Raw genomic sequence first — 14,708 nt, forward strand, 5'->3', positions numbered from 1 at the left:
GGGTGTTAAAACACACACGGATGTCGCGTGCTGCTGTGGAGGTATTAGGCATTAAACAAAGTTTATACAACGTGACCCCACCCTTTTAAGTCAAAGGCAAAGAGATGAAGATCGCTTTGCACTATATTCATTTTGTGTGCTTGTGCGCGCATGTCCTCAGAGACAGTCCACACTTGTCGTTGTTTAACTCGAACGTGTTTAGAACGTAATACAAGTCAAGTGTAAACAAAAATGTGATCACTTGTCAACATTGATTTTGTGTGTACAGTAGTCAAAATGAACAGAAAAAACTCGTGCATTGTGTCATTAGCATAAACTAAAAAGGCTAGAAGTCTCTCTACTGCCCTCTGGTGGGGACACACAGGTTTAACCTGTCAAGCAACTGGAAAAATCCAACCAGAAAGAGAAAGGTAGTAGAAGAAAAAGTTTTCAATTATACAATAAAGCAATAACACAAGAATAACGTTGTTTTACATAAAAAGGGGAAATAAAAATCCATCCAATATCAATTTAGGGGCAGGCTTACAGACGACTGCCAGGTTTTAGCCAACTCCATTTCGCTCTAATTTTAATAAAACTCCCACACAAACAAATCAATTCAAAACCAGCCATCACCATTGGCAAACAGTGTAGATGTTTGTCATATATCATGCCCGTATCTATGGAATTTGTCAAACTATTTTAGGCTGGAGATAAAACAAATCAAACGAATAAGAAATGAGCACTTTTAGGGCTTCCTGTATTTTAACTTTATTCTCGTAATAACTTCAAACTTTTCCTATTCTTGCATTGTTACATAATTAAATTGTTTTCAGTGCAGCCCGAAAAGTCAGTTTGGAGTTTGGAGATCCAGAAGCTACAGGTCGCTTGATTAACTTTTATCAGGTAATATGAGGCAGTGTGGTGATCCTCATGCTCTGACTGGCGATGGGGTACGACACCATGGGCGTGGTGGCGTGGCTCATGGTGATGCCCGGCAGAGGCTGCGTCATGGAAACGGCCACTGGAGCCACCGACACCGCCACCGGCGCCATCGAAACGGGTGGCGCCATCCCCTGGGCGATGGTCTGCGCCAGAGCGGCCGACAGCGGTGTGATTTCGGGGTTGAGGTGCGGGGGCGGCGCCGTCGGGGGTGCGGCGTTGCTAGGGGGCGCCGCCGGAGCGCCGGTGGGCGCCACCAGGTCCTGCTGGGTGACGGGACGAGGCTGCAGCCCGGTGCTGCTCAGCGTGGTGTGAGTCTGGGCGATGCTGTGATTGTACGAGCTGACCGCACCAACGGGGGCAGCCAGCGTCTGCTCGGTGGGGGCAGGCGCGGAGGATAGTGTCATCACTTTAGCCTGACTTCGGAATTGCGCGTTCTGCTCCAGGAGAACTTCATTTGTGGCGATGAGATTGGAAACCTGAGAAGAGGACACACAGATGTCAAGCAGAAGTTTCTTGTTAGCACTCAATTTGGGAGACAAAAAAAAAAAAAAAAAAAGAGAAAAAAATCTTGATAATAGTAATTGTAATACAGATTAATTTATTGCTTGTTGAAAAATTACTTGGGATAAGGAGCTTGAACTAATCACATTAAATTGCAATACTGAGGTGAACTCAAAAACATTTTTTTTTTCAAAAATCGTTTAGGCCTCATTCTTATCCTAATACGCGTCCTTTGGAAACAAAAATACGCGGGTCATTATTAGCTCCACTACAGAATGACTTCATCATCATTATGAGATTATCATTTTTGAGTTTTTGAGCAATTTGCGATCTCTAACCTTTATTAACTTAATCTGGATAATGCAACACTTCATTAAAAACTTTTTTTTCAACCCACGTTGTAAATGTTTATTCCACAAGTGTTCTCGTTCTAACCTGTTTCTTCAACTCTTCCACTCTCTTCCTCAGCAGGTTGTTCTCCTCCTCCAACAACCTGTACTCCAGCGGGCGTGTGGGCAAGGCGGCCTGGACTCCGAGCTCATAGTGGCCACCGAGGCTGCCGTCTGCCAGTCGCAGGCCTTCCAACCGCCGCCTCTTGATCTGGAGGGCCGTCTGCTCCAGTGAGCTGTCCAGGCTTGCGGAGTCGAAGAGCCCGCTCTCAAGCAAAGGGTCGTAAACCGACAGTGAGCTCCTGTCGTAACGCCTCTGTCCGGACGGGCCTATTGCCAGACAGCCGCTCATTCCTCCCGCACCAACGCCCCCCACTCCTGTGAGGTTTGGATCTCTGCAACCACCCAAGCTTGGGCAGCCCATCCCCATAATATTATTTCCACCCACACCTCCCACAAGTCCCGGAATCCCCCCACAGGCTCCTCCTCCACCTCCTGCAGCACCTGCGCCACTTCCTACATTCGCCATTCCACTCACACCAGGTCCGATGACGCCGCCTGCTCCAACCCTGGCAGGCTCATATTCAAAGTCTTTTTGGACGTGGCGAAATTTACACTTATTGCCTCTTTGGCACTCGCCTTTCAAAAAGTCTCTGCAGATTGGGACTTCCCCTCTGCTGTGCGGCAGATCCATAGGAGAGAGGCCAAGCCGAGCGGCAACTTTCCCTCTCAGAGCGAGTGGCAACTCTCCACTTTTCTTATAATAGTCTTCATCCTCTTTAGATCCATGTACAAAGCGACAGCTGGCGCGCAGGCACTCTTTATTCTGGTAATCATGGCAGAAGATGAATTCATTCTTTTGCACCCCTAAGTCTGGTACCTCGTTGAAATCGGGATGCTTGTAGCGGCAACGCTTCCCTCTCTTGCAGACATTGCGGATAAAATCCCTGCACACCCCATCCGGTGTCAGTCCGGCACCTTGCACCGCACCTCCACCAGTCCCACAACTGTTGCCATTGCCTAATGCACCTCCTCCTCCCATGCCACCAACACTCCCTCCTGAACTTCCTCTGCCCTCTGCGGCACAAGCAGAGCCCGCTCCTCCCTCCTCGCTCAGATTGCCACCACCCGCACCACCACCTGACAGGTAGGAGCCGTCCCGATCAGGCATGGCGCTGGGCCCAGCTCGAGGAGAAAACAGCACTCATGTGTATGTGGTCTGCAGTGCCCTAGTAACTCTTTAGAAGTACAGCAAAGTAAATCACGGGTTTATTTTTTTCCTAGACTCCAGCCTTCTCCTGTTAAGACCTGCAAAACAAACATTAAAGAACTCAAATTAAGAGTTGTTTAAAAAGTAAAATGACAAAGATTTACAGTGTGAATAACTGTGCTTAAAAGTCAAGATCTGGCCCTTCACAAATATTTTACTTGCACCCCGCAAAAGCTTGCCGCAGATTTTCCTCAAATTCTTATGAGGTGGGGCAGTTTCAGAACTTGTGTCAGTGTCACCAAAGATACATTTCAAACCTAACTTACAAACTACAAGTTTCCCCTTCAAAAAACCCCCCCGGTAGTCTATAATAAATGTGCTTTCCAAATCTTCCTACACTGCTGAAGGAATTCTCTCTTGACCCTCTGTAGCTGTATCACCAGAGCCACTTTGACCTGATTGTCTGTGCCATCAAAACGGGTCCACTAGGTGACCAGTTGAGCTCAGAAAGAGCGGAAGGAAACATGAAGACAAGTTGGCTGACAGAGGAGGTTGCTCCAGCACGGTGATATTTTTCTTAGCTAGGAACTGTCAGATGCTCAGGACATTGAAAGAAGGCATGTTGTCACAGAGAGCAGACACAAGTTGCCCTGTCACAACTCTGAACGCAGCAAACACAGCGGAACCTCTTTGAGGACGTGCTGGTTGATCATCTGACCCTGACTGAAGGCTGATTTTGGGGTTTTTAAGATATCTTTGGAGACCAGTTCTGGAATTTCCTCATGTATACAAGTTTAACTGCCCTCCTGGTTTGCAAACATTGTCGTAAGCAATGTTTTAAGAAGAAAGTTAAACCTCAAATGACCTAATACGAATTAGGTACATAAGTAGTCGTTGCAAAAAGCTTCCAGTAACTTTTAAATGGTTTTTACCACACTCATCTTGAACGAGAAATATTGATGTCGGAACTTCCCGAAAAGAAAATACCTCAGAAGCCAATGCTCCATATTAAAAAAAAATCCATCAAGGGCACGCCCCGCAAAAGTTTTTTTTTTTTTACAGTATCCAAAGTGAACCGAACTTTGAGCTTATAACAAATTAGTCAATATTTACGCTTCGTTAGTGGGCATTTACATAGTTTTACGGTCACAGCCGGCCGAAGTCGAGGTAAACATAACTACGACGTTTCCCGTGATGAAAACATGTTTGACGTCTTCAATCAAAATTGCATTAATTTCGTAAAATGATTGGATTATCATCGTCGCTTCCTAAAATCATGCTAGCTAACCTGAGCTCAAGGCTAGTCAAGGCTACATGCTAGCTCGCGAAGAACAAACGCTGTCTTACCCAATAGATGCCAGCACAAAATCAAAGCAACAACGTTAAAACACGTAAGAGGAGTACACGGCGACCCAAAAAGATGCTTTTACTTTATAATGACCACGTCGGAGTTTGACGTCATTTGAGGCCTTCGTGTGGAATTCTTGAGCTGCTTTTCACGACCAAAAAAGGAAGCTCTTCTTCGGCGTCCCCATTCAGTCGTACGTTTCTGCCACCCAGCGGCACGGAGGGTGAATTGCTCAAAGACGATTTCATACGTGAAGTAGATTTAACTAAAAAGCCTTTTTTTGAGCAGTCAGACGAAAGGATACAGAGACACCAAGTTTAAAAAAAAAAAAGCAGCTATGAGTGCACAATAGAAGTCACGCAGCTGTTCTTTAGTAAATAAGAAAGAAAACGTTAGCGTCCAACCATGGCAGCACAAGCCGTGCACCTGCTTCTCTTGTTGTCACAATTTCTGCCTGCAGCCGCTGCAATGACCAAACAAAATTACTACGAAATACTGGACGTGGAGCCAACAGCAAGTCAGGGCCAGATAAAAAAGGCTTTCCGCAAACTTGCGCTCGTGCACCACCCTGATAAAAACACGGGCGCCGGTGCGGAGAAGACATTCAGGGAGATTGCCGAAGGTAAGCACAATTTACACACTTTCTGCACTCAGTGGTTGACTTTTAAATGTTACTCTTTGACCAAGTTCCATTTTGTTTAGACTTTCACCTCAATGGAATTCGAACAAGAACCATTTTTGCATTATTATACCGCAGCTGCGATCCTTTAGACTTTTTACTGGAGCCTTCTGAATTTCAAGCAATGTCAATTTTATGCATTTTATGCCAACATTCACTTTTATTGAAATTATCACCTCTAAAAGGACAGAAGCTGACAATCACATCACAACCTATAGCAATTCCCAGGTAGTTTGGACTTAAATAAAAATAATACCTAGATGGAACAATAAAAAAATAAATTGACCTTTACTTGAGAACTTGAGATTGTCTAAGTACCCTAAAAATGTCTTCCCTCTATTTTGTCCTTAAGCGTCCTCGGTGCTGTGCAACAAGAATAAGAGGAGGCTGTATGACATTTTGGGCCATGACGCCTTCATGAAACGCGGGGCCTCCGTGGACTCGATGGAAGAAGACGAGGAAGGTTACTTCTTTGTTTTTCCGGACATACGTGATCTTTTTAGTGGGATGCACTTCCACTGGAGCTTCTCTCATGCTCATGATGAAGACAATGAGGAAGGCCCACGTGGTTCTTACGGTTTTGACAGACCTGTTTGGGAGGAAAATGAAGATTACTTATAGAAGAGTACTTTTTCGAAACTTTATTTCAGTGTGATTTTTTTTTCAAATGTCCTGCATTGTATTCTGATAATAAAGTCCGATTGAACTGAAGCTAGTGTTTTGTCATCAGTAGCTATCTATTTTATTGGCTATCTTGTAAATTCAACCCTTCTTTACAGGTCAGTGATTGGGCCGTCATGCCATCTTCCATGTGGGTGTGTCAAAAGTCCGAGTTACTGACTAACACACCATTGACTCCCTTTTCCCCCACGGCCAGCACTTTAGATTTGGCACAGTTGTACAACATTTCTCATCAAGGCAGCGTGCACTTTGACCCAAAGGATATCCTGTGCATTCTCAGCAGTTTGAGCGCATTGCAGCCAGCTGACAGAAGATCTTCACAGCTTTAATGCACATATTCGCCTGCACAAAGAAGGACTTTTGAGCATTCTTTGAAGCAGAAGACAGCAGGCTGAACACGTTGGCACAGAAGGTTGACGATGATGGTAAGTCCTGGAAATGTTCTTTGTGACAATATCGGGAGTCATGTGACAGCCATGACTTGGAGCTGATGTGAGCTTTTATGTCCCGTGAAACTGAATTTTAAGAGTTATTGATTCACTTTGTAGTAATTGAGGCAAAGTCAAACTTATATTTGATTTTACAGGAAGAGGCGAAAGAAGAAGCGCCTTCTCTGAGTGTCCATGGACATAGTGTTAAGGTTGCAGAGGTGCTGCAAGATGGGGACGGACTTACCTTTCTAATTGTGTCTCAAAAAGTAAGGATAAACACGTTAGCTGTGCGCCAGAAATGATCAAATGTGAGGTACAAACTTCTGTCGGGTCATACAAAAGATCGGTTCGTAAGATCACCCGTTGAATAAAGTTGTGCTTGCTCAGCACATTTTGATCTGCTGATGCTCTCCTGGACATGTCTGTTGAACAACATCTGGAGATAAGACTTTGTTTTCTTTGCACCGAGCACCAGACAGTTCCAACTACGATGTGGTTTACGGGCCTGGAATAGTAGCCAAGGCCAATGTTTAACCGTGGTCAAGACACAAAAGTAACGAGGATTTATTGTTCTGGAATCCTACTCAGACATTTTTTTTTAATTCAACTAATGTTTCCCCGATCTGTATTGAGTAATTCACACACCTTTTATGTTTGAAGGAATCTCAGCACAGCGGCAAACAAAAATGTCACAAAAAGAACTGAACTGCAAATTGTTGTTTGAATGTTCTCACAAATTTACTTGAAAACTGGATCTGGTTAGTTGAGCACAACAATGGTTTAATCACAGAAATTAAACAAAGATCTTAAATAATATTTTTAGGACCAATTATGTGAAATTGGATCATTTCTACCTGATGATGAATACAATGAGTTGTCCGTACTTTAAATGTGTTCCTTCAAAGAGATGTTTATATCGCCAATAAAAGATGATTTAATATGTACATTTCTATATGACACAACTCTTTTGTCTCTCCTGTTGGGGTTAGCTGTCCGGGACCGGAGAGTATCACGTGGACCGGACCTATGAGGACTTTGAATGGCTTCAGCAGAACCTGTTCACTCAGGAGGATGTGCCCGGGATACAGGGAGTCATAGTGAGTAAACATTTCCTGATTTCCAAATCCCTTTTGATTGGACGGTCCCCTCATTAGAAATGACTCATTTTATTGTGAAACGCTTTACAATGAAAGGCATGAAATGTTTAAACCGATTGAGACTATTCAACATTGTCTTTGAAAACAATGGGTCATTGTAAAACCTTTTTCCTATTTTCCCCCCCACCAAGTTTCCTCCTCTTCCTGCAAAGGCTCAGATGAACGCAACAGCAAAGGCCATCAGACAGCTCGGTGAGCATATTTGGGCAAAAAAAACGAAACAATGTAGGACAAAAAAGAAGAAAAATAAAAAGCTCAAACTATCCTAGCCTTGCTGGTTCTCTTGAGTGGGGATGTGAGGACAATACTTTGATCCAAGCGGTTGTCACGCAGGTTTCCTTGGTTTGGAAGAGTTTAAGCCATACTCTGCTGCACTGGAGACCTTCCTCCACCAGGTGGCAGCACACAACCTACTCCGAAAAAACAAAGCGTTTGAGATCTTCCTCACCAGCTCTGAAGTGAGTAATAATGTCCAGCTGCAGACCCTAATAAAGACCAATCACAACTCTATGACCACTCGAACAATGAAATTAGCATAAATACAAACAGACATTTGGATTGATATTTACGAATATAATACCCAACGTTATGAAGTTATTAATGTCGTATGGATCTACTGTGACTGACTCTGTTTCTCTACGTGCAGCCGCCTGGTCGACAGAGAGCCAGAAAAAACATTTTCAATCGCTTGAGTCAAGCTGTGGAAGAGATGAGAAAAGAAGGCCACAAGGTCCTCAACTCGAACCCTTTTTGAATTGACAGCATCTCGGCCATCATGCTGTGTGTGTTTTTCAAACTGTGCACTTGATTGCCTTTGCAGGATGTTGATGAGTTCTTTCAAACCAAAAGGGACATCAATCACTCTTTAACCAGCTGCACCAAAAATGCGGTGGACGTGAGTTGCACTCTTCCTTGCTTGCATGATACTGTAAATCTGGACACACCATTTGTGCATTTTTGTTTTATATATTATGTCTTTTCCTGCAGAAATTCCTGGATGTGGTGCTTACTGAGCAAAGTAAGATCATGCCACACTTCTACATAAAGTGCAGATAAAGTAAAAAAAACAACAACTATCGTTTAGAATAACTCAGGGTTAAGGATATTGTAAAGACCAAATTATTACTCAATTTGGTGCTCGACTTTTCCAGTAAAGTTTTGAATAATTCACACGAAACCAAACAGCATTCTTGGCAATCATTCTTTGGTAATCCACCTTGACACCAGTTTTCATGCTTGATACCCTCATGTGTTTACACAGAAATAGCAGTGGCCTGTGGGCATTTTGCAGCTGCCCTTCATCTATGCGTGGAATCAGGTGATGATCCTGACAAAGCAGCTTTTTCCAAGTAAGACTGTAGTGATCTTGAAACTTTGCATGTAAAGATTTGGTTAAAAAATAAGAGACAAATTATGCATTCTATTTTCATTTAGGATTTGTGTGAAATTATCAGAAATCTTTGAGTCAATGAAGGTAATTCGTACCTTTCCAGATAAAAAAAATAATGTGATTATAATGGAATCATTTTTGTTAAATTGTTTTTTTTTTTTGTTTCTGTTTTTCACACACAGAAAAGTATGACGGATGTTGCTGAGAATGATGTGAGCACTCTGGGACTTGGCCTGGATCTGGAGTCACGCTATCAGGAAGCAGAAAAAGTATGTCACGGTCTACCTTGGAACGATAAACTTCTCTTAGGTTTTAATAAGTCATACTGTCACTTTTAGGAAATGCTTTTCAGAAGGACCTGTAAACTAGTGGAGTTGGAAACCGCCACAAAGAATGCAGACAAGGCCAAACCAGCCAAGAAGGCGCCTGTGAGTGGCTACGTAGGACACTGACAGCTTTTGGCCAGCAGGTGTCAGTAGAGTAGTGCTTGTACAAACGTGGTACACTTGCGAAACAGGGAGACGTTTTTTTTTTTTCAACAAATTTATAAGCTGTTGGTGCTGAAACTGTATTTGGCCAATTAAGACCCACTCTTTGTGTTCATCAGTTGGAGGAGACGAAGAAAGCAGCCGAGACCGAGTTTAAGCACGTTTGTGAAGTGGCAAAACAAGAGGTCAATAATGAAATCTAACCTCTCAGAATTGAAATGAATTGTATTCTAAGTGATATGTTGTCTTGCAGATTGAGCACTTCGAGGCTGCTCGTTTGCAGATGTTGCAGCAGGCTCTGGTGAAGTGGTGTGAAAAGCAGCTCCACACTGCCCGGGAAATAGCTGACCAGTATGACCAGCAACTCCAGGCCTTCCGAGCAATGTGACGCCCTCGCTCACCATGTGCACTTCCAGCATGGTTGAACAAAGAATTTCATTTGGTTGCATTGAAGTGTCAATGACGCTCAGTGAAAACTGAAATATAAGCTCATGAGACCAATGCAAAGCTGCATACAACAATGATTCTCTCTCCACTTTCTACACTACTTTTTTGTTTGATGTTGTGATGCCACCAAATAAAATGTGACAAATTGAATCCCCTAAAGCCTTGCATGTGTTCAACATTTAGATCATTAATAATTGTCCAATTCCAAAGAGGTTGGGTCAAATCATGATTTGAAAATAATTTTCAATGTATATTCAATTCAATAGACTACAAAAATATTTTTCAAACTAATAAACATTTTTGCTGATGTCCTCTCATTTTGAATTGATGCTGGGACACGGCCAAGTATTTAAAAAAAAAAAAAAAACATGTTCGGAGCATTCAACAGGTGAACGGCTAAACTGGAAACCGTGGTGTGCCATGATTGCATGTAAAATGAGAATCCTCAAAAGGCTCAGTTATTCACAATTGCCAACAAGGTTCACCACTATGTGAACAATTGCATGACATAACATTTTAAGGAAACATTTCACAATGAAGGTTGTCATCATCTACAGTCCATAATGTCATCCAAAGAAAACCCAACATTGAATTCTTCGAATTCCCTGACTCTCACTGTATTCAAAACTGGCACCACCGTGTAAAGGCTTTTGTCATGTGGTCACTGGAACAACTCAGAAAGCCTTAGTTAACACAGTTTGTCCCTCCATTCTCAAATAGAAATTAAAATTACCTTGCGAATCAAAATCCATATATCAACAACACCCAGAACTTCCGCCAGGTTCTGAGGACCTGTTCTCATCTGAAAAGGACTGACGCAGAGTGGAAAAGTGTGCTGTGGTCTGACGAGTCCACATTTTAAATTGTGTTTGGAAATCATGAACGTCGCGTCCTTCCAGCCAAAGAGCAAAATTTTATCAGTGCAATTCCACCTGCAAAGCTTCAGCATTCAATTGATTCTGGGTTGGAAATGATTTACAAATCGTGTTCTGTTTTGATTTGTTTTACACCAATGACCCATCTTTATTGGACTTGTGATTTGAACAAGGACTTTGCAGCAATGACCATCTGAGCTCTTCTCCCCCTCTCCCTTTGCAATCCTCTTTTTTTTTTAATCTGTGAATGATACACCTTAAATGGTTTTAAATGCAGAATTTTCCTTTGAAAGCTCAAACTAAGACACAGTTCTGCTCACAAGCTTCACGCCCAAGTGTGTTGAGGGCTGCAGCTCCATGCCTCAGAACCGCTGCCTGCTCCATCTCATCTGTTCTGGGTCTGTAATCTCTCCATTGGGTGAATTAGGTGGAGTGGTGGTCCATTTGTGGGAGCGAGTGAGAGGGAGATGGATGGCTCCTCTCATGGGACGAGAAGGCAGAGAGGAAGCTGTGCTCGTTTCACCGTGAAGCTGGAGAGAAAGGATGATCGTCTCATTTAGGGTCCAGGGTGTTTTTTTTCCCACCTGCATTCACTCCAACGAAGATTATACAAGATGTTCAGTTTAGGCATGGGCAACAAATATATGGTTAACATCGCAGGAGCGCAGAATTGTTCATACATTTCTGATTCGATGCAGTTTAGGCAAAAATGGAGTGCAGTACTCAATTGCCACCAGCAGGGGTGCTGTTGGTTCATGTTTGTAGTCTCAAACAACAAGGCCTCAGCTATGAGACTGAGCAACATAGATACAGACCTCAGATACAGTTTAGGGCAAAATGGAAACATGAGAGGGTTGTGTCAGGGAGGGCATCCATTGTATAAACGGAGCCCCCAAAAAATTCCCTGTGGTGATCTCTGATAGGACAACACGAAATAAACAAGAACAAAGAAAACTTTTTGGATCTAATAAAGCTGCCAACAGTTACTTTGGAGTCCAGTTATTAGGTCTGTTGTAGTACATATTATTATAGTTGCAAAAAGGTTCTGTCTCTACACTTTAGATCAAGGGTGGGGAAAGTATGGCCAGCGGGCCACATACGGCCATCTCAGTTCTTTCATTCGGCCCACTGAGAATTGACATGATCACAAATTTGGTCATACTTTGTCGAGCTGTGACCTGTTCAAGACATGGACCAATTTAGCATCATTTAAAATTCAACTGGGATAAGCTACATCTCCCACTGGGACCAAACAGAAAAACGGCTACACATTAAAAAAAAAAAAAATCCACGGACTGAATTTCCACGTAATTAAATTGTTTATATATTACCCAATGGTATTGTCTTTGGGTCAACATAATTTATTATAGTTCATTTGAAACGTCGACTCATTTTTGATGTAGGCTTCAAAGGTAACTTGGTAGTAAAGTGAAAGGTGATGCTCAGTGATGCTCGTTACTGACCTCTGGCAGACAGCAAAGGCGATAGTGTGTATCCGGAACCAAGTAATTCCCACGACAAGGTAATCAGTTTGTCCCACGAGGCAGATTTAAACCAGTTGAGAGCAGTGTCAGTGAGTCCAAGTGACTTGCTTTCTTTCTGGCGCATGGTGACTGCACACAGTCACGCCCAAAGTAATGAGAACGCCTCTCAGCTGAGCGTGACCCTGAATAAGGACGAGGAGAGATCATGGCAAGGCTGCATGCGTTTGAGTTTGCAAAAACATTCACTTAGCGCTGATACACTGAAAGAGCTCATTAAAGACAAAGATGCGGCACTCAGCCCCAGCGCACCCGCAACCCCCCTCATCCCTCACCGTCTGACAAAGGCCTGCTTGTCAAGTGCATAGTGCAGGCGAGGGCTTGTGTGAATGCACAAAATGACGGCGAGACAAGAACAAATAAGGCGACGAGACGTATAGGTTGGTATTTCATTGAAGTCAATCGGTAAATGCACAATGGGAGATTTATAAACAGTATTTATCATGAATATGGAATAGCTTGTCGGGTTGTAAGAGCAACTCTGGATAATTAATCGGCTTGTCTTGTAGCCGTTCTGCACTTCTATTAATTTATAATGCTAGCAGGCAAATGTTTTGATGAGCGGTTGCTTATAGGCAGCTCATTTTCTCTATATAACCACCTTACATGATACCCGCTTTGTCTTTGAGTCCCTGCTACCTGGATTCACCCTTCGTCGCTCCTGTTCTTTTTTTTTTTTTTTTTCTGAGTAGCTTTTGATATCCTGGAGGAGCTCGGACTCCCGGGAGTTGAAAGAACAAATTTGGACTGCATAGTTGCAATATGAAAGCCTCCCCCCTTTTTGCATCTTGCCGTCCCCGCCGAAATGAAATAAAAAAGGAAAATAAACCACGAGTGCTTTAATCTTATATTCACTTGCATCTGAATTGAAGTCCAGGACTCCGTCACGGATGAGTGTGTGCGGCGCAGCTGACGTGTGTCAACCCAAGGTTGCTGGCACATCATTAAATCTAATCACTGCCATGCGCAGATTATGACTCATTAAAAGTTTTGGGGAGCAAGATATGATGTGAGCGAGAGAGGAGGAGGAGAGGAACATAATGTAATGCAGATTTGTTCCCACCTGCAGCTATTACACTTTCATAAGGCCCATCCCAAACAGACCTCTGCGAAACCTGCTACCAACAACCCACCAATATTTTCAGTGGCATTTTCAGTTTTTTTTTCTGCAGCATTGCTAAGCATTAGACTTGCTAATTACATCTATTTGTCACTTCACGAGTGAATGGAGGCCATAAATATTTATACTTTCACACTCCGCCACTGCCTTCCGTACGTTGGAACGATTGCAGATGATGCCATGATACAGTTAATTAGGTTTGCAGGAATAATGTCAGCAGCAGGTTGACATGCTGGGCTGATGACTTCTCTGCCTTTGTCAACGCAAAGGTGTTGAGTGAATAGGCTGCCACATGAACACAAAAGCGGACCATGTACTGACAGCTCCGACAAAAAGCTCCGTTTCAATATCAAAGAAAATCACTTTGAAATAATTGTTGGTCAAGATGTGTGGGACAGCATGAATAACACATAAGTATTTCCACAACATATTTTCACACGCAAATACAAATGCAGCCATTCAAAGTCAAATCAATAATTCATCCATTTTTCCATTACGGCTTTGACCAGACGAGCAGAACATATGATGCAATGATCAGTATGGATCAACCCAGAGGGCAAGTGGTCACTTTTCGTCAACATGATGTGGTCACATGTCATAGTCATAGTACATCCCGTCCGGCACTGGATCACATGCATCACAGTTGTGCAATTGCAAGATGTGGCTTTATTTATTTTTTACCACTGTTTAACCCCGAAAAAAAAACCTCTATTTTCATGATCCTGTTTATGGCATGGCATATCTGCGCAGAGGCAGGTTAGACCCAATGTTGGTAATTTTTCAGACGAGCACAAGGCTGTTGGGTCTGGGCAAGGGAGGCCTGCGCCACTGTGGGAGTGGTCACAGTCGAACTTCCATCGTGGTCTGTCAAAGTAACTCATTTCATTCCCTTTGAATGTGTCATGCTCGTCGCGCACTAGTTTTGACATGGTAGAGGCTCAGCCCCACTTTGAAGTATGCACTCCGCTCCAACACTAACATTGTAATTCGAATTTAGCTGACATTTTAGGTAAAAAAAAATAGGAGTAATCTGTTCAAAGTCAAAAGATTTCTCTTTTTGTTCAAGGTTACTTCATTGTGCCAAAAGACGTCCCACTTGCTTGCACCTCCGCCGCAATATTCAAAGTAGAAGGTTAAAGCAACCTGACTGAATGTCATCCCAAATGGAGTAGCAAACAGAGGTTGAACATCTGCCTCAGGAAAACGTGGCCAAGCTCACCTCTGGTTCCCGGGACGAATGTCACCTCTAACTTTACACTGTTATTTACTAGCCAGTGATTTAGCAAGTAGATACTTATGCATGGCTTCGTAAATGCCTTCTGGTTATATGCTAATACAATTCACTTTGAGATAATGAAAGTCTCATTAATCCTAGTCAGCTGCAACATATGGGAAACTCCCATTAAGGTTTGATGATAAGGCACAAGAGCTGGCATCATACTGATTGTGTTGTTTATCAGCTGCTACAAGAAAAAAAAATTGTAATGATGCAATAATTGAAAACAAGCTGAACAAGCGGTAACATTT

The 14,708-nt window shown here is 43.0% G+C and overlaps 2 protein-coding genes and 1 long non-coding RNA gene across 5 annotated transcripts in view; 1 reads left to right on the top strand and 2 right to left on the bottom strand.

Annotated features, from left to right (window-relative positions):
• Positions 1-111: 111 nt before the first annotated feature.
• Positions 112-4,826, bottom strand: zc3h10 (zinc finger CCCH-type containing 10). Of its 2 annotated transcripts, none has more exons than XM_088309187.1 (3): positions 4,455-4,826; positions 1,861-3,122; positions 112-1,400 (listed from the first exon to the last, which is right to left on the bottom strand). In XM_088309187.1, exons 2-3 carry the CDS (start codon positions 2,983-2,985, stop codon positions 882-884), a joined length of 1,644 nt encoding a protein of 547 aa, XP_088165313.1. In that variant the 5' UTR covers positions 2,986-3,122; positions 4,455-4,826; the 3' UTR covers positions 112-881. The 2 variants fall into 2 exon arrangements, with proteins under 2 accessions (XP_088165313.1, XP_088165312.1); XM_088309186.1 differs by having other exon boundaries at positions 4,372-4,825.
• LOC148327224 (sorting nexin-6) lies at positions 4,073-9,952 on the top strand. Of its 2 annotated transcripts, XM_088309189.1 has the most exons (16): positions 4,073-4,191; positions 4,833-4,994; positions 5,404-6,157; positions 6,319-6,429; positions 7,153-7,260; positions 7,452-7,512; positions 7,654-7,778; positions 7,967-8,050; positions 8,141-8,215; positions 8,308-8,338; positions 8,582-8,669; positions 8,755-8,794; positions 8,893-8,979; positions 9,049-9,138; positions 9,318-9,383; positions 9,452-9,952. In XM_088309189.1, the coding sequence occupies exons 3-16, from the start codon at positions 6,152-6,154 to the stop codon at positions 9,584-9,586; spliced, it is 1,107 nt and encodes a 368-aa protein (XP_088165315.1). In that variant the 5' UTR covers positions 4,073-4,191; positions 4,833-4,994; positions 5,404-6,151; the 3' UTR covers positions 9,587-9,952. The 2 variants fall into 2 exon arrangements, with proteins under 2 accessions (XP_088165315.1, XP_088165314.1); XM_088309188.1 differs by lacking the exon at positions 4,073-4,191 and having other exon boundaries at positions 4,208-4,994.
• LOC148327225 (uncharacterized) overlaps positions 9,785-14,708 on the bottom strand; it is a 19,390-nt gene continuing 14,466 nt past the window's right edge. The window contains exons 2-3 of the long non-coding RNA XR_015845807.1: positions 11,984-12,186; positions 9,785-11,050 (exon numbers count right to left, since the gene is read on the bottom strand). This is a non-coding gene — a long non-coding RNA (uncharacterized LOC148327225). The remainder of the gene's footprint in view (positions 11,051-11,983; positions 12,187-14,708) is intronic.

The sequence above is a fragment of the Idiotropiscis lumnitzeri genome, chromosome 11 (assembly GCF_059441095.1).
Source record: "Idiotropiscis lumnitzeri isolate Australia: NSW breed Sydney's pygmy pipehorse chromosome 11, RoL_Ilum_1.0, whole genome shotgun sequence".
Taxonomy (NCBI): Eukaryota; Metazoa; Chordata; class Actinopteri; order Syngnathiformes; family Syngnathidae; genus Idiotropiscis; species Idiotropiscis lumnitzeri.